The 18,441-nt window shown below is 41.5% G+C and overlaps 2 protein-coding genes across 3 annotated transcripts in view; one reads left to right on the plus strand and one right to left on the minus strand.

The window, feature by feature from the left end:
- Positions 1-4,485: 4,485 nt before the first annotated feature.
- Positions 4,486-4,811, minus strand: LOC128305068 (uncharacterized). The gene is made up of 2 exons (XM_053042356.1): positions 4,800-4,811; positions 4,486-4,698 (listed from the first exon to the last, which is right to left on the minus strand). Exons 1-2 carry the CDS (start codon positions 4,809-4,811, stop codon positions 4,486-4,488), a joined length of 225 nt encoding a protein of 74 aa, XP_052898316.1.
- A 4,221-nt stretch (positions 4,812-9,032) lies between these two features.
- LOC128301516 (apoptosis-resistant E3 ubiquitin protein ligase 1) overlaps positions 9,033-18,441 on the plus strand; it is a 35,344-nt gene continuing 25,935 nt past the window's right edge. The window contains exon 1 of one of the 2 annotated variants that reach the window (XM_053038047.1): positions 9,033-9,321. In XM_053038047.1, the coding sequence (XP_052894007.1) occupies positions 9,033-9,321 (289 nt within the window). Of the gene's footprint in view, positions 9,322-17,331; positions 17,588-18,441 lie in introns of those variants that run through there. The other variant, XM_053038048.1, reaches the window with a different exon arrangement.

Below are 18,441 nucleotides of genomic sequence, written 5' to 3' on the forward strand. Positions count from 1 at the left end.
TTCAGCCCCGAAAGCGTAATAAATGCGCTTGCACTTCATCGGTGACGATGTGCTAATGCTAACGAGAAGGCATTAAAATAACTTTTGCTTATCATTTCCAAGCATCGGCGTGGACCATCTTCTTGCTTGATCTTGGTTTCGATTTGAGCTTGTTAAAGTATAACTCCACCGTTCCCGCCAGCGCTAGATGAAAGTTCAAAGCGAGCTCTTTTGCTTTCGTCCTGACCGGCGATGATATGATGGTGAGGATGATCGTGGGTATCATAAATTATGATATTCTGCCCCGAACCTGTTTGCGATAGACGACAGTGAGCAGCGTATTTTTGGACGACTTTTAACCCCATAGCGCGGGGTGGAAGCGATGGAAGGGAAGATACACTTCACAAACGAGAGGAAATTTAAATTAAATCCTACACGGAACGGAACGGAACGGAACAGCTGCCAGATTCAACCCTAGAACCAAACAACGAAAACAACTTGCCCCCCGGGCTTTGTATGTTTTCCCTTCCAGTCTTGTGTGCTTTTTCTATACAGCGAGGAAAAATGATTACAAATAAAAAAACAACTCACACACACACACACAAAACAGAAATGGCAGAAAATTGAATATCGCGATTAAAAACCATTTCCAACTAACCACAATCCCACAGCTGGCAAAGGGAAAACCCACCGGGAGCAAAACGGGAGCAGGAAAGCCTGGACACCGCTTAAATTCGGTAAAGCCGCCTACAAAACCCCGATCCCAGGGTCCAATTGATTTGACCAAACGGGTCGAACCAAACCGGTACCAGACAAGCAAAATATTGCACATTGGCACAAACGAATTGGAATGGAATATTGCGAGAAAAAAAAAGCTCCGAACTGTTCGCATACACACGCGCGGCTTTTCCGTTTTCCGCTTTGGTGGATCGTAATGGTTTTTGTGCATTTTTATCTCGTGTTTGTATGTTGCTTTTTTTTAAAGCCTCCCACCTTTTTTGTGTTTGATTGAACACGATGGCCCCGGTATCTAAAGCCGAAAGGATGCTTCGCATAGTTCGAATAATATCATACACAGAGAAAGTGAGGGAAACGAAACGAGTGGCTATTAATTTATTTATCAGCCTTGTTTTATTTTGCCAGCAACGACCGGCCGGGCTATCAGGAGTGGACACTCAGTTGGCATTCTGGTTAAAAGCGCCTAACAAGCTGCTAACAATCCGGCGTGTGGCTTGTTTTGTCAGGCGGATTGCATACCTTTGGGCGTTTGCCTAACGCCCAATTGATAAGAGCGCCTCGAAGTATTCAGTACTTTACAGAACACGCCGTAAAGTTTTTTTGCAATTTTGTTACCTTTCTGTACTTCAATTCCCTTGAAGTTTATTTTAATCAGACTTTGCATATGTTTTTCCATCCCAAAAGAAAGAAAACAAACCAAAGGAAACCATACGCATCCGGATGGCAGCAACACAAATACACGCGCCTGTACGAGCGGAAACACCTTTCCGTTTACGGGTCGGTGCGTCAAGGCTACTTCGCGCTAGCCCACGTAATCGGCACACAGATGATTTATTCATTACGATCGAGAACACCGTTCCGTGCAGTATCGGCCCGACACAAGGCCCGGCCTGGGTAGGATTTCGCAGTTTTTCCTGTTTTCCTTTCATATAATTACGTTTCCGTACAGTGCTTCCGATCCTCCGGACAAAAAAAAACCCGTTCCGTTCGCTTTTGGAATTGCGAACATGTACACAGCTGGCTCGCAGAAATGGGTAAATGTTTCGGCGAAATCATTTTAAATACTCTATGCTGTGAATAATTAGTGCCATACAGAGAATGATTATCGTGCGTGAGCTATGTTGCTTTCTTTGGCCTACTCTTGCCCGGTATGTTAGTAGCAAATCGTTAACATGTGTAAGATGTATTGATAAGGATGTTTCTAATAATTAATGTGAGTAGGTGTACGTAAATTGAACATAAATAAGGAGCATGTTTTTCCCTTTTTTTATATAATTATTCCCTGTTTGATTCGCCCCATTGCAGGTTTTTAGAAAGAGCATGAAAAATTCATGTTAATTTGGTGCTATCAATAGAACTCCCACTAATGGACTGTACTTCAACTGGCATTGAGCTTTACTTTCGCCTATGCATTTAAACCCTATTGTTTTTTTGAAAATTGTGAATAACAACCAAACACAACACAATAAAAACCCTTCTCACAAATCAGACTCATAAAAACCACTTCGTCAACGACATCGATCATCGCTTTATCATGCGCTGATAAAATAATTGAGTAGCTTGTGTTTTTGCTCCCACCCCCCCCCCCCTCCCCCCCCCCGATCCGCGTTGCAATTGTTTTAATCCGTTTTGTATCATTATCTTTTCAATGCACCCATTTGCAAGCGTGCGCCTATCGGAGATGGTTAATTATGAGTAAATAAAATTTGGATTAAATCAACCATAACTCATCATCATCATCATCCCCATGGCGGTGGGTGCGGCAGGAAAGTGAATTGATCAACTAAACTAGAACGGATATAAGAGAGAGAGAGAAGAGAGAGAGAGAGAGAGAGAGAGAGAGAGAGAGAGAGAGAGAGAGTAAAAGAGAAAATAAAACGACAGGTTAAAATTATTGTGGAAATACCATGACCTTTCCCTCCACGTACCCCCACGAACCATCTTCCGCAAATGGCACGCAAGGGTTAATTTAATTATTCATCCCCAAACCGGGCACACGACACAGGATCAAAAGTATAGCGTTACTGTTGGTGCGTTGCGTTACGAATGGGTGAAGAAGTAGAATGAAGTAAAATTATACAATAATAAAAAAAAACCCACACCCACACCCACACAGTCTGTACCAGCACACTGCAAATGGACCGACCGGTGCTTGTTAATTGCTAGTAATTAAAATTATTATCACCAACAACACAAGGCCGCTCTATTGGTGATGGAAACACTACTTCTCCCTTTGGTGTTGCATCAAATGCAACAAATTATTAAACAATCACAATGAATCACACAGCACCAGGGGAGTGGTGTGCGATTCTGGTACAATCAGGGTGTGCTTCTGGTTGATTGATTGTGACAAAGATATGCCACTGCAATCTGTTGCCGGGTTTAACCTCGGCACGAGAAGAGAAAATCTGTTACATGCTTATTTTAAAGATTTTTTTATTAATTTTGTGCCAATTCACACGAAACGGTTAAAACGATTAAAAAAGAAAATAGCAAAAGATACATACAAAAAGAGAAGAAACACCAGAAGCAACAACGGAAAAAATAGAAAAAAAACAACAATTTAACAGATACACTACACTCTCTTACTTCTCCTCCATTTTCCCGTACTCATAAACCGCGTAGTGTAAACGAACATTAGCAAAAAACAAAAAAACAGATAAAACTAAATGAGCGAAAAAGAAAAGACACACACAAAACCGAACTACGTTATAAGGTGTAAAACGAAAAGAAAAAAAACAACTAAATCAACAAGACTTATCGAAGATGATGTGAAAAATACTTAGAATTTGTATAAAAAAAAGGGAGAAACCGAAACCCCCAAACAGGATTTAAATGAAACCAATTGAAATGTGACAAGCAAAGCGTCGTAGTAAATGATGCTAATGAATAAGACAAAACGTCATTGATAAACTAATCACAAACACACACACATGTAACGGAAGAAAGAAATTGAAGAAAGAGATGAAAAAAGAAAACGGAAAGAATCGTCTAGCGGTAAAGTAAATGAAACGTAAAAATAAAAAACCAAAACAATTTAAAACGGAACGAACATTGGGAAAAAAAGGAAATAATAAACTCAACAAAACAAACCAAAAACAAAACCAAACCTTCCAACCAACAGTGCAGCCGATCTATCCGAAAATGGAAGGGTTAATACCACTGCTAAATGTGAACTACTTTACTACACGGCCGCCAGTGAAGGTGTCGACACGTACTTTCGCGCCACAACAAAAGCAAAACCTTCGATTGCAACCGATCGGCTATCTGGTGGCGTTCAATTTGTTTTGCTGCTGTACAACCTTCATTGTGAAGCGTTCCTGTGTCTTGTTCGACCTTGCACTTGAACATTCGCTGTTCAACGGCCAGCCGGGTACGTTTGCAGAATTTTGTTTCGTCGAATTTGGATCAGTTTGGTACATGGGCAACTCTTTTTTGGACACTGCCAAACGAGGCGCGGTGTAGAATGAATACAAATGAACGGTTTTTAGCACGCCACGGTGTACATACAAACGGGGTGTCAATAAGCATTACCTCATAAATTACGCATTTGGACCCACGATCGGAAATGTTCTAGAACCGTCAAATGGCACAAACGGAACGCATCCAACAATGGCTAATTTTATCCGAAAAAAGAAGCTGTTTTTATTACGTTTTTAAAATGTGACTTAGCGTGGTATGCGATCGCTCGTTCGGGCGAGCTTGGCGCATCCGGTTCGGGAGATCCATTCCGTGTTCCGCATCAGGCTTCCGCTGGCCGGGGGGGTTTTAGTAAACATAAGCGGCCGGATAGGGTGCACTGTACGCGATGGGAGCAGCGTACGTGTTGGTGTAAGCGATCGGACTGTAAGCAGCACCAGAGTACACCGTTGCAGCTGGCGCACGGTAGCTTTCGCTGTAGCTATAAGACGACGGTGCGTACAGGAATTGGGAATTGGGCGCGGCAAAAACGGCGGCAATCAGAGCCATCAGGACAACAATCTGTGGAGTTGCAAGATGAAGAAAAAAAGATGCAGATAGAAACAAAACATTCTAACTGGATGCGTTAGAGAAGTTAGAACTTCTGGACCGCACACACTCACGTATTTGAACATTTTGAGAAGGTTTGTGGGTTGTTTGTTGTTTCACTGCTGGAAGGTGCACAAAAACTGATGCCGAACTGTGGTCCACCCGGAGGTTTTTATAGCAAAACAGCACCAGAACCATTTGGTTGACCCTTCCGGCAGGAGGGATGCATTAGGTATCTGGAACTCCTTCGGGCAGGAACTGGTTCCGATAAACATACGCACGAAACCGAAGTCATAGATGACACACGATCCCAAACCAGTCCCAACTAAGCGGGGAGGAAGAAAATAAATAAATAAATAAATGGTTGGTTCATTACTCTCGCTGCGGTACTTGTTCCATCTCGATCGGGGTTTGATCTCGCCCGATTTGATTCAACCGATTAAACAAGATTTAGATCTTGCGCTATTCAGTTACTGAACGGCTTGTTAATCACGTGTGGTTCGTTCTTCGCACTCTTGTTTACCAAAGTACCATTATCATTGTGTTGTTGTTTATGTCCTTTATTTTTGTTTGTGTTTTAGATAACTGTACCTAATTGTAATAAAAATAAATTGTGCAATTTTCGTTATAAAAATGTATAAAGTATTATTAATTATTTTAACAAAAACACAGAATTTTTCTCCACATGCATCATGACGATGCGTTAAACTGTTTTTTGAAAATTTTAATACATCTCTTGTTACATTAAAAAAAAAACAATAGTAATTTTTATCCATTACTGATAAGCATTTGTTGAATTTGTAGCTATGAATAAAACCATCTCGAAACTAATGTAAGTGCTCACAGTATTTGATATATTAAGTATCAAGGAAGTAATAATATATAAAATTTTAGAAAATAATATGTGTTGATACGGCCAGGCCGTTCTAACGAAACAAAAAAAATAAAGAAAAAATTATATGTAATTGATGAGACATGACAGTTGCCACAAATTATTCATAACAGTATAAACATTGAATTATTTTCTCAGTTACTTATTGTTTTGTGGTTTAAAAATATCACCTTTTATTAATTTACATTCATTCAGAATAACCTTAACACAACACTCTTTCATACGTTGGAGAACGTTCTTAAAATATGTTCTTTAGGTTTACTTATTGCCCATTCGTTTTATTAAATTAAACTTATCGAGGTCATTTTTGTGTTCATTCTATTATTAATAAACGAAAAATGCCATTGGGACAAAAAGCTAAGAATTATATCATTCTTATTGCCATCTTGTGATGTAAATAATTATAAAACTACTCTATTTTGATTATTTACAAAAGCTTACAGCAAATCCTATTCAAGACAACACTGCGGTATTTATAAAAATAATCCTCCTCGTAGGCAAAACCGCTCTAAAACCCAAACATGACTTGAGTATTAAACCCACCAACGCCAACAATTTTCGCTCTGCTTCAATTACTGATTCTTCCAAACTTCGCAACCGCAACCGATAGGGCTGGTCTCAAAAAAAGGAATCTTGCCCTTGAACTTTAAAACTTATCTTTTACACCACCCAACGAACGTTGATCTTTCACGCACTGTGCACAAAACAAAAAGAGCAAAACAACATATGGACTGATCCTGCATGATCTTGCCACCGGGTTGGTCTATCGCATATGTACTCGCATACCCGGTTGCTTGCGCGAAAGAACGTTCTTAAGATTTGTTCTTTACGTTTACTTGTCCGTTGCCCATTGTACCGTTCGCCCACAATAACGGCCGGTTGTAAAGACAGGCCCCCCAACGTCACCGTATACAGTGTTGTTAATGGATGGGATAAAAAAAATATTATCCAGTCCACAAACTGGTTCTAAGACGCTTCTTGTCAAACCGCTCATGTGTTCCCAATCGATGCACGGCAACAATGCAAAAGGATCTTTATTTTTAAATACTTCTCGCATGTACGTATTCCAGCCGTCGGAACGAAAGATTCAGCCGCAGTATAAAAAGGCAACGAAATCCTTCCGAAAGCATCAGTCAAACGCAAGACTACAAACCAATCGCATCTAGCGCTCGCTCCCGAAAGCTCCCCAAAACAAACACTCAACATGTTCAAATACGTAAGTACCTGGCAGCGGACAAATCACGATGAGGTAACTATATAACACATCTCCCGATCCGGCCATCATCTCCGCAACAGGTGATCGTTGTTCTGGCCCTCATTGCCGCCGTCTTCGCTGCCCCCAAGCCGCAGGTCATTTACACACCGTCGGCGTACAGTGCCTACAACGCTTATGCTGCTGCACCGGCTGCTGCCACGGTTTACAGCTCGGGCGCTTACGTTCCGACTGTTTACTCTTCGTACGCTCCGGCCGCTGCTGCCTACTCAGGTTACGCTCCCCTTACCTACCTGTAAACGGCGCCCTGACTGACCCGGGAAAATCGGAAACAACACGGACCATAGCATGGATAATGGAAATGAAACGATACGCAAAATAATAACCCGAAATTCATTTGCACTGGAATAAACCGGATATCTCTCCCTAAGATTCAATATTTGATGTTGTAGATGCGTGCAGCAGTTTGAAAGAAATCCTTCAAGGAATGCATAACGGTACAGCGGACAGAGTTGTGTCCTGAAAGATTTCACATTTGAACGTGAAATATTTCACGGTTTAAATGTGAGCTTTTGGTGAGTGACAGGTTTCAATCGTTTTATTTTTTATTTGCAAAATAGAAACAGTAAAATGGTGTATATAAAATAGTAACAATAGCAGGTAGTATCTGACAACAACAACGATCATTTAGGATAAATAATGCAATAGAAATCCACCACGTTCAAGATCTTCATTAACCCTTTATATCCCAGCGTATGGAATTTCATAAGCAAGAATATTCTTATTTAAAAAGCTGTATTTATGAAACTAAATAGTCCATCTTGTTTGCAAAGGTATCAAATATTAATTTAAGAGTGCCTTCGTGGGATAATTTTGTTATATTTTTGTAGCGTTATGTAGTGTCCAAAGTTAGGGAAATATTTAACCGAAAAATTGATCATCTAAACTTTACAATCTGCTTTGATAATATTTATTAAAAATTCATCCTAAAGAACAGCACATCGTTTGAATAAAATTAAGGAAAAATTTAAAAAAAATCCATGGAAAAATTTAATGTTTGTTCTTCAGAAATCTCGAGTGGTTAACATGATCACATGAAAGTAATATCCTACCCTCCCATGTTGCTTCATTTCACTATACTACGCTATACTTTATACGGGTTGGACTACAAAGTTTCAAGCTATTTGAAATAAAATTTTGTAACCCTGAGATATTAAGGGTTGAGATAAATAATATACCAGGAATATATCACGAAACTGTAATGCTTGATTTTCTTTAATTGACTCAAGATAAGTCCATATCAGCAAAGTCATTCAAATTACTAGAAAATTTACTTAGGGAAAAAAAAATTATTGTAAGCTTCAATAATAATAAACTACCAAAACCTTTGCTTCATATTGGAAATTTACTCTTTACACAATTATTGCTTAGGAAATGAAAATATTTAGACAAATTTAAATTCACAATCTGTCAGCTTCATGACCACGGGAAAGTCCTGTCCCGAATAGTGACGGCACATTCCGACAAGCCAAATGAGAACAGAGACTTTGCAACCCCAAACGGAAACGGAGAGAGAATTAATTTTCCACAGAAAATTGTGCCGTTCGTTCTAGCATCACATCTCCACCACGTGCTATTGTTTGCAAACGCAACCCACATTCTGCTCACCGGAAAATTCGCTCTCACATTTGTGCGAGGGAAAACTCGCACTCAAATAACTGTGTTTTCTCTCTCTCTCTCTCGTATGCCCAACCGTGCTCCGCGGGAGTAACGTTTCCACAGTGTTGCCTAACATGTCCTGCTGGAAGAAAAACGAGGAACGGCGAACCAGGGAAAAAGTGCCCTTTGCCGGGAAGGAATACGTCAGCGGTTCGCAGCAAGGGGAGATCGGTTGACAAGCAAAATGGCGAAATCGCTCGACATCACCGTTCACGGATTGCTACCAGCGTGGCACTGATTTGTTCGGTCGGTAAGGTTGTGAAACGATTGTTTAGCAGCAAACAACACAACAACAGGATGTAGTGAACGCGTAACATCGTCTACGCTCCGATGAACTGTCGTGTATTTTGTGTGCCTCTGAGTACGTGAGGACGTGCAGAAAAAAAGAAGATAATACGTGGTGTACAGTTTACGTTTGCGACTTCCGCTTGCGAACGATTGATGCGGTAATCGTGTGACGGTTTGGCCAACCGCTCCCAAAGTATGCTGGTGCGGTGTATCAAAATTCTCGTAGCTGTTGTGCTTAGTTTGACATTTACCATTTCCCTGTCGAAGCTGGTGCTGTGCATTTGGAACGGGTGGTTCAATGTAGATGCCGCAGATTATGAAATTTTCGCATCCTACCCGGGCGCTGGACGTCTGGGACCGTCGCCCACCGGCCCGTCGTTCTTGCACGCGGGCGGGTCACGGCAACGGCACACCCCCACCATCGTGGACGAGTGGCTCGATCACCATCAGCTGGGGAAATACAAACAACTCTTCCGTGACAGTGGTAAGTTTTGCGTGTATCTGATCCATTTTCATCAGAAAGTTTTCGATGCCAGCCATTTCGATAGATTACCGAAATGCTTTCGAAAACACAACCTCACGCCGGGAAACGCTCCTGGTTTCGTGTGGATAATTCAATTAGGTTAAAGCATTCAGCGTCTTCTTCGAAGCTTCACCATGCCGAGTCATCACTCTCGAAATAGCTTTGAGTGCTGTAGAATCAGCATGACTTCTTCTGCCATAAATCTTACCCAATTCACCCAGTACCTGTTGGTTTCGATTGGTAGCAGGTTGCCATTAGTGATGTTCACAAGTCAATGCGCATGCCACGATTCGGCGGTGACATCGATTTGTTTACAAAACTTCACCAATATTTCCCGGTCAACACTAAATTATCGTTGCCAGACTACGAGGAGCAGCTAGCAAAAAAAAAAAATGGCACAACTATCGTTGGGCACACTAAATCATCTGGGAGAGTTGCATCGCATACACCTCATCTAGGTGGATTACAGTAAATCAAACCGTTGTTTGACATCTACACTATTGCAGGGTGGTCAAAGTGCTAACCAATTTCCATGACCTACAGTTACGAGATGGAGACACAAAAAATGGATGCGTTATCTTACATGTCCATTTGTGTCCAGTCCAGGAAACAGAGTACGTGAGCATGGTTCACGACTGGAAACAGGTCAGCGTGCTGCTTATCTTGCAGGACGGGGTTGGAGAACATAAATAAAAGTGAGGTTCTGTCGTGATTCACCAACACGGCTGATGAACATGACAACCTTTCTGATAACAATGTCTGGATAAAGGTGGTTCAGAGGTGCAAAGTTCTAACAACATTGGTAAAGACCTCTTTTCCATAGGTTTATGGTGACTGATGGCAAAATGTGAAGAGAACCAGGGGTTTTGCCTATTTTTTCAGCATTTATCATGGGAGCTTTTATATTAAAACTAATTTTACTACTTAAAATGCTAACTACGGCTTGTTAAATACATGTAAAACTCTTATCTTATCTTTTTTTATCTGCTACACTAATTTAACACGAAAATTTTCATTGTTTATTGTTTATTGTTAACTGGATTTCAAGTTAAATTCTTCTCTGTCACGATCTTCTTGGTATAAAGCTATTTAGACATACATATTCTATCAGACTGTTAGCCTTATTACACAGATTACACCACAGATAGCCTGTACTTACTACGAGTTAGGTTTCGGTAGGTTTAGCTAATAATCGATCCACGGCCTCTAGTGCATTAAAACGAACTCCAAGGTACGAAATTACAAACCGCGATGCCTACATGGCTGTTTCCAATTTTATGAAATCCGCATTAGTCCATACTTCTGCTATTCCAGTTCTAACTATAACGAGGTCAGTTCAGATGGGAAACGAACCCTCGATTTTTGAGCCGTTTGTAACACTATTTGTAACTGTTATGCGTTACTTAAACAATTACAACCAAAGGATACAAATTGTTTCTAGACAGTCAATTATGGTTGGATCCCTCTGGATGGAGCCATTATTCCCAGTAGTTTAGAAGCTATCGCATCGTATATTATCACACAATACCCCAATATGACGAAAAGTACAAAATGGTTGAGATTTAATTTGATTTAATCTGCTACACATAAATATACTGGATTCAAGGAATCTGTAGATGAATTAACTTCAGAGTTCCAAGGAATGACGTAGTCACCCTTAAGCAGCTACTGAGCAGCACGGAAGTGAGCGTTTGTTCCGTAGACTATTTTGAGGTATTCATGTTTAACCTCGAATGTCCTGTCAACAAGCAGCCTGTGACGTTATTTTACTTTACATTTTGAAGAATGTTTAGATTTAAAAAAAAAACCGATTAAATGTGTACAAACTACATTCCGCTCGCATTTTCCTTCATGACACTACACTATTCTGTCCGTAACAGGTACGGTGCATGCACTTTTCAACCAACCCCTTAATGTGATTGTGCACCGAATTCTCACATGTTTCTCATCGGCATTCCGTTTGCCACGCGCATGTGTCTCTCCGTTTGTTGCTCACCTGTTTTATCCCACGGCCCCACACTGGTTTGTGTCGCTCGTTTATTCGCTCGCTCGCTCGCTAGCGCCAGCACTGTTCCATTGGGGACACGCTCCAAAAGGGCTCCCCCCCCCCCCCCCCCCCCCCCCCGAATCGCAACAGAGATATCGGTACGAAACGCGCGAGATACATCGCGATATAGCGGCAGCGATTGGACTCTGGCGCTAGCGATGTTGGCCGGTCGTTGCAGCGAAAGAACAGAAGCTGCACACTCTCTCCGGCATTCATTCGTTGTAAGTCGTTCGTCCGATACGGAACCGACCCCGCGGAAGATCGCAACAAACTCTCCTCCAGTCCAGTCTAACTCCACTCGGTCCAAACCTTTTGTTTCTCCACACTCCCGACCAACTTCCTTCCTCCCCGACCGTTCCTTCCGGTTTTAAGTCACCCCCTACCTCTGCTCCGTCACCCCTAGACTCCCGCAGACCGTCCAGGCTCCGAGTTGGATGCGTTATCCAGCTGTAGTGTAGTGATATTTGATCTCCATTTCCTGGTACACAGTGTGTTTCCGTATTTTCCATCCCACAAAACCCCGGAAAAAGGCAAGGGGACACGGCGTGCAAACAAACAAACGCCAATATACGCGAACGTGTGTGGTGACTGCAGAGGCCCTTGCAAACACGCGCGCGCTCACTCACTCTCGCTCTCTCTCTCTCTCTTGCTTCACACTTTTCCCTCGTCTGCTAAGCTCTCGTTTCGGTGTTGCAAAGTGTGCGTTCAAGAGTGTCAAGATCAAAAGGATGTCAGCCGTTCGACTGGCTCTGTCCTCGTTCCCATCATCGGCATCAGACACATCGACGCAGTCACCAGCAACCGTCGCGTTATCCTTCTAGTCCCACGGAGCCCTTATCATCCCTACCGAAACAGCCCGTTCATTCTGTTCGTTGCTCGTTTTCCTCCTGTTTCTACGAACGATCCCCAGTCACAGTGTGCTATTGTGCCTTTATACGGTCGCTGATGCTGCCAACGCCAGTGTGAAGTCCTCTTATCCTCTGTATATCCTTGCTATCCCGATGTCCTTGTTCCCACGTGCAAATCGCGTGTGAGTAGCCTCTCTCGAGATAAGGAGAGAGCGTGTGTGTATGTGTGTGAAATGAAGTGAATGAACCGGAAACAACAAAACAAACGCGTTTTCTACGTACAACTGTGTGTGCGGAAGTTTAAGGTGGAATTGAAGCGATAAAAGTGAATTATTCTTGAGTGCGTATGTTTGTTGAAGTGTTGTTACGAAAATTCGATGTTCTTATGGGTGAATAAATTGTGGCAAACATATTGAAAGGGAACAGGACAGAACACGATTGTTAACACTATATTTATACACAAATAGTAAGACCTCTACCTTTACCCACCTGAACGCAAACGACCACCTTGCTGTTGACACACAGATAAGCAGTTTCATCTCGCAACCGCAGACGTCACAGTTGGATGACAACTAAAATTATCCCAGCAGCCCTTTTTTCGACAAGCCAAACCAAACAAATCACCCAACAGCTAGAACGAACTCTTGTGCACCCATGTTCTTGTCACCGTTTCGCTCGGAAATTGTTTTCTGTTTCTACAAGCTATTTCGAATCCACGTTGTGTTTACACGTTTGAACAAATACACGCACACACACACCACACGGAACACGACACAAAAGATGCTGCGAAAGATGCACACTCTCGCACAAAAACGGGTTCCTTTGTTCCATTCATCGCACCACCCACCCACCCACCCACCCTCTCAACGACGATGAGATGATAAAACGGCAACGGAAAACTCGATTGTGTTACTCGAATTTGGGAGAAAATTTCATTCAACGCACTAAACGGCACACGCCACACTGCAGTAACGTGCTGGTTTGGGTGTCTCAGAGAGTGTGTGAATGAGAAGGAAAGCGTGGCGCGTAAACGAGAACAAACGATACCGACGACGCATTGTGTATATTATATCGTCTCGTCTTGCGTATACATATTTTTCGATATATTCGGTCGTATACCAGCCAGCATAGGGCCAGGCATGGTGCTGCTGAGGATTCTTTTTGAAGGTGTTTGTTTCCTTTTTTTTCCTTCAACTGTTTTCTTTATCTTGCTTCCGGTGGTGATGGTGAAAGGTTTTTCCTTCACGAAGTGAACTAGCGATAAAGAAAAACGACCCCCCCAACGCAGACAAGATGACGAACAATGCGTTGTTGGGCAAAAATTTTCCTACCGCGTGTGCTGTAATGCCTTGCAATCGTTGCTGCCATCGGAAATCAATATGCCCTCACGATGGTGAAATCACGCGCTTGCATCCTGTCTCGTTACAACGAAACAACCGACCGTGGAAAATCTTTTCCCCTTTTCGTACATCCGATGCGACCATTTAGTTTATTTGTTTTTCACGCACACACACCGTGCGAAGCGTGTTTTTTGCTCGTTCACAACTTTTCTACCCCGTTGACGGACTTTGATTGATCGTTAGAGGCCAATCCCGCGCGCACCCGCGCGATGATCTTTTTTATTTTTTGTTGATGGGAACCCGGCAAAAAATCACATCCACGCGCGGCCAACGAACGAAGTCACGCGTTTGTTGAATGTTTATACGCTTACCCCAATCCCCAAGAATCCCCCGTTGGCAACATTCACGCGTGCCGAAAAAGTAGTGAAAACACCGATCTATTCTCCAACATAACGATAACACTTCTTTATTCTGGCCTGGTTTTGCGTGTCGCCTATTTTACCCAGAGGCACTCGCAGCTGTCAATCAAGTGCCATCGGTCCTTTCGTCAATTCGTCAAACTACCGCACCAATATCCGCACATTATACGGAGGCTGACGCATACTGTTTGTTGGCTGTGTGGAGCACTGTTTTAGCGTTTTGTGTTTTGTTTTTGGGAGGTAAAAACAATTTGAAGGTTTGTCACTGTGTAAACATTCGACAGCATCTCAAAAGTGAGATCTTTTTTTATTAAAAATGTGTTAACACCGACCGTTTTTCGAAATTAGCAAAGATGACTCAAGCAAAAGAATTGGAACAAACCGTTTTTAAAACGTGGTAGGAAATTGAATTAAAACACGAAAAGTAAGCAATTTGTTTTATCGCACCCCCCATCTTGTAATGAGTCCGTCCATTTTATAGTATAAACGATTTTTCCTGTCTCCCCACCCATCATCCACTTATCAACCGAAGGGTAATCCAATGGCCTTGAGTAGCGGACGTACTTTTGTTTGACATTTTTTTCCGCCGGTTCGTTCTTTTTTTTTGCATCTGTTTTGCAAATTCCATCCCCCAAATGTCTTCGTCAGCAGTTCCTTTTTCCATTCACTAATGACAGCACTTTCTTTTCATCTCATTTACCACGCTCGCGTTGATGGCGCTTCCATCTCATTTGACAGGGACAGATCAGCTTCATTGAGGGGTTGAACGGTTCTGATAAGCTTTGCCATTTTTATTTTCATTGTTTGCCTTTATAAATTCAATCATTTTTATCCGGCCCACTGTGCAGATTGAAATCGCTTTACTTGTGCGCGATACACAAACAGCTCAACCTGCTGAAAGTTGGCATTCACTTGAAAGCATTTTAAGTTTGCCCATAAATCAGCGCACTATGATAACAAGCTGCTACTTCAACACGTGTTTTCCATTCCGGCGATTATTCGGACCGAACGAAACCGATGTTGAACCGCTGCCAACGACACATCAGAAAACCTGCATTACACAATGCACGGCAAGCGATCTGTTTCGGATGGTAGGAAAGGTTAGGTGCCAGTGTGCTTAACCTTCGCTCCAGGGTTTAATTTATTTTGCCAACACTCGAACACACTGTGTTCTGGTTAATGGTATTTAAAAATGTAATTACTGTGAGTCATTCCTTTGCTCGGTGTATATTTAGCTATAGCTTTTTGTGTGCTGTGGATCAGTTTAATGTATTAAAAGAAGGAAGCACTTTCACTGTTCCGGCAGATAAGGAAACGAGGTTATTACGTTGATATTTGGAAATCGGTTTCAAAAAAGGCGAACACGACAAGAAACGTTGTTTAAAGTTTACACAGCACAGTCGTAAAGAGCATAATCCGTTGTAATATTCAAATCGGAAAAGGTTCTTGTCTATAAACTATTTTTAAAGTATGAACAAATTAACTTCAAACCGAAATTCTGCTTATTTAAAGTTCATATATTTTCGATACAGAATTATCATGTTGATGAAGTACTGCAACTAAACTGTACCTAATTAATTTTGAACGTAATATTTAAATCCATTTCCATTATGGTCAATTAGCCAATTGTTTAATGTTGACTGTCTGATACACATTCGTTCAGCCAGTGTGTCGCCAGAATGATATTGCGTAATAATCAGGAAACAACAACCCATACTTGTAACACATTTAGAATGTCTACGGGAGATTGAGGATTGGTTCTCTCTGCTGCAGAAATTTATACCTTTGCATCAGTAACTTCAAAAGTTCTTCGGGAAAATCGAAGGGATTTTCCAATGTGCTTCTTCAAAAGCTCTTCGATACCTTATCTAAAACTAGAAACTCTAAGACGCAAGAATATCAATTTTGATAATTACTCTTGAGCTTTTGAACAATCCATATCAGGTCGCAATTAATTCAGTGAATCGACTTCGGCAAAGAAAATACATTCCAGAAACCCAAATATGCTTTCGAAATTTTGATGGTCGAAACCTGCAATTGCAGAAAGATTTGAAAAACTCTTTAAAAAAAGTGCTCTTTATGACGGGGCGAGCTGCTTTAGGCAATTGGTAACTTAATCTGTGATACAGTTTTCATTCCCTCACCATAAAGAGTGGTCCTTTTTTAGCCTCAGTGTTTGAATCTTGGTTGATATCGATACTCATACCATCAAACGAATATCGATCTTATCGATCGATATTGCTGACAGGGTTTGTGCTGTCCTTAATCCTACATATTCTCGTCTTTGATTTAACTTTGACTTTGGTCTGTCTACTGTGATGCAGGGGTTGACTGTGACATTGGAATTTTTAAATTAGTCATTGGATAATTTCAGACATCTTAATACTCTACACATACAAATAGCTTATTTATTTTGCTTTATCAGCCTTTATATTATGTTTTATTACATGATTTTCCTAATTGTCTAAGAGTCTAAGAGATAGCACAAAAAAGTACTCTTAAGTTTTTTCATAAACAAACAAGAACTAAGGTGGTTAGCTTACATTTCTCGCATTTTATCGTAGCAAGTATCATAAATGTATACAAACGACCGTGTTTTCTTACTGTTCTACTACACATGCTTCGGAAAAGCCCTGTTCCATACGTCCAAATTACTTCCTTGGCGCAATGTCTAAAACGTGCCCTAAATCCCCTATCTCATTATCTCTAGCACATAGCTCTACATCAACAACCCAACAAAGCAAGCTAAACTGTCAATTCTAAATAAACACACCAAGTACGGCGGGCCACTACCGTCGGGAAACAATAGTGTTCAAACAATACCAACCACTCGACCGCCCAATTTTCCCGGAACAAAAAGCAAAAGGGCCACTCCGGCAGCAAAATCGAACAAACCACTTCGGGTGGGCTGAGTAATAATAAGGGCCAGGACAAAACAAAAAAAAAACACTTACACAGCAACATTGGCTTAAGCCGAATATCAACATCACCCCGCCCATACGCAGTGTGATAAGAGTGATCAAACATCGGGCAGGGTGCGGGAAAGCGCATTCTACAATCGCTGTTGCCGAGGCCCGTCGCCGCCACGAATGCGTTGGACAATGTCAAGGTGCCTAGCTGCGTATTGTCCACAGCGCCATCGTCAGACCATCCACCGCACGCGGTCGGAGGTCGTGTCGCAATCGAAAGCTTTAATAACCAGTGCATTGTTGCCGCGGGAGCAATAGGAAGCGTGGCTAGCGTGCCATATTTAAATCCTTACATGCCAATACTATGCGATAAGTCAGCGTCGCCAACTCGGAGGTTTAGCTGAAGAAACGCACGAACAAGAGTACATTTATACTACGCCCTGTATTTGGCGCGTGAACGAACAACCCAAAGCGTTCGCGTGTGATAAAACCGTACATTAGTCGTTCAAAGCGTTGGCGTTTTTGCGCATGTGAGAGTTGTCTACGTGTGATAGCTAGTGCGAAAGGACCGCACCCAAGCCAATGTACAACATGTGGGCTCCGGAGTCGGAAATCAACTCGATTGCCTTTACCAACATCCGTCATTCGGTGTCAGCTTCGTCTGGTAGGTATTTGCCGTCAAATTTATAATTAACTACCTTGTGTTATGTTGCCTCAACGTGGTGGTATGTTTGTCAACTCAGGCGTTTAACTTCGAAGACTCGGGCTCGTGAGCCGAATGCAGCAGTTTGTTACTTTTGTTGTGGCTCTTCGTCGAAAATGATCCATCCTATGCCAAGCTTGCTAAAATTTTACCACATATGTTAACTATATTTCAACTTTATAACTGATTCATGAGAATTTTAAAATAATTTCAAGACATTCTATATGCTTTCTATATCCTTTCCTTTCGGTTGTACTTGAAACTTGTACCATACAACACTGCATTTCAAAATGATTAAGCTTCCGATGTCTTATAAAAATTTTACAAATATATTTGTGTATTAAATGGATACTTTTAATTACACAAATCTAAAACTTGAGCAAAATAACCATAAGAGTAAATAAAAATATTGGTGTTTCGAAATGATAGCCTCACTAATGTTTTTATAGAATATTAGCTATAGAGTTCGAATCAGTAAAATCAGTACTATGAAGTAGACCCTCGTTAAGATCCTCTTACTGCTAATAAGAGAAATGGTATGGAGACAATTTCTGATCCATTTTTTCGTATTTTGAACTAACCAAACGCAGGACTTAATAGCAAGCTACATGTAATTAAATTCAAAGAAAGCTAGAACTTGCAGGTCTAGATCACTTGAGGCTGTTATGCCGATAAGGATCAAGAACTGACAGGAATCGTCTTAAAGTTTCTCTATAGAATTCATTGCAATGATTCTGTCATTAATTAGAATCACATTTAAAGTCGTCAACCTCTTAGAAAACCTCATTTTCAGCCTAATCTAGTTGTTCCAAACC

The sequence above is a fragment of the Anopheles moucheti genome, chromosome 3 (genome assembly GCF_943734755.1).
Source record: "Anopheles moucheti chromosome 3, idAnoMoucSN_F20_07, whole genome shotgun sequence".
NCBI lineage: Eukaryota > Metazoa > Arthropoda > Insecta > Diptera > Culicidae > Anopheles > Anopheles moucheti.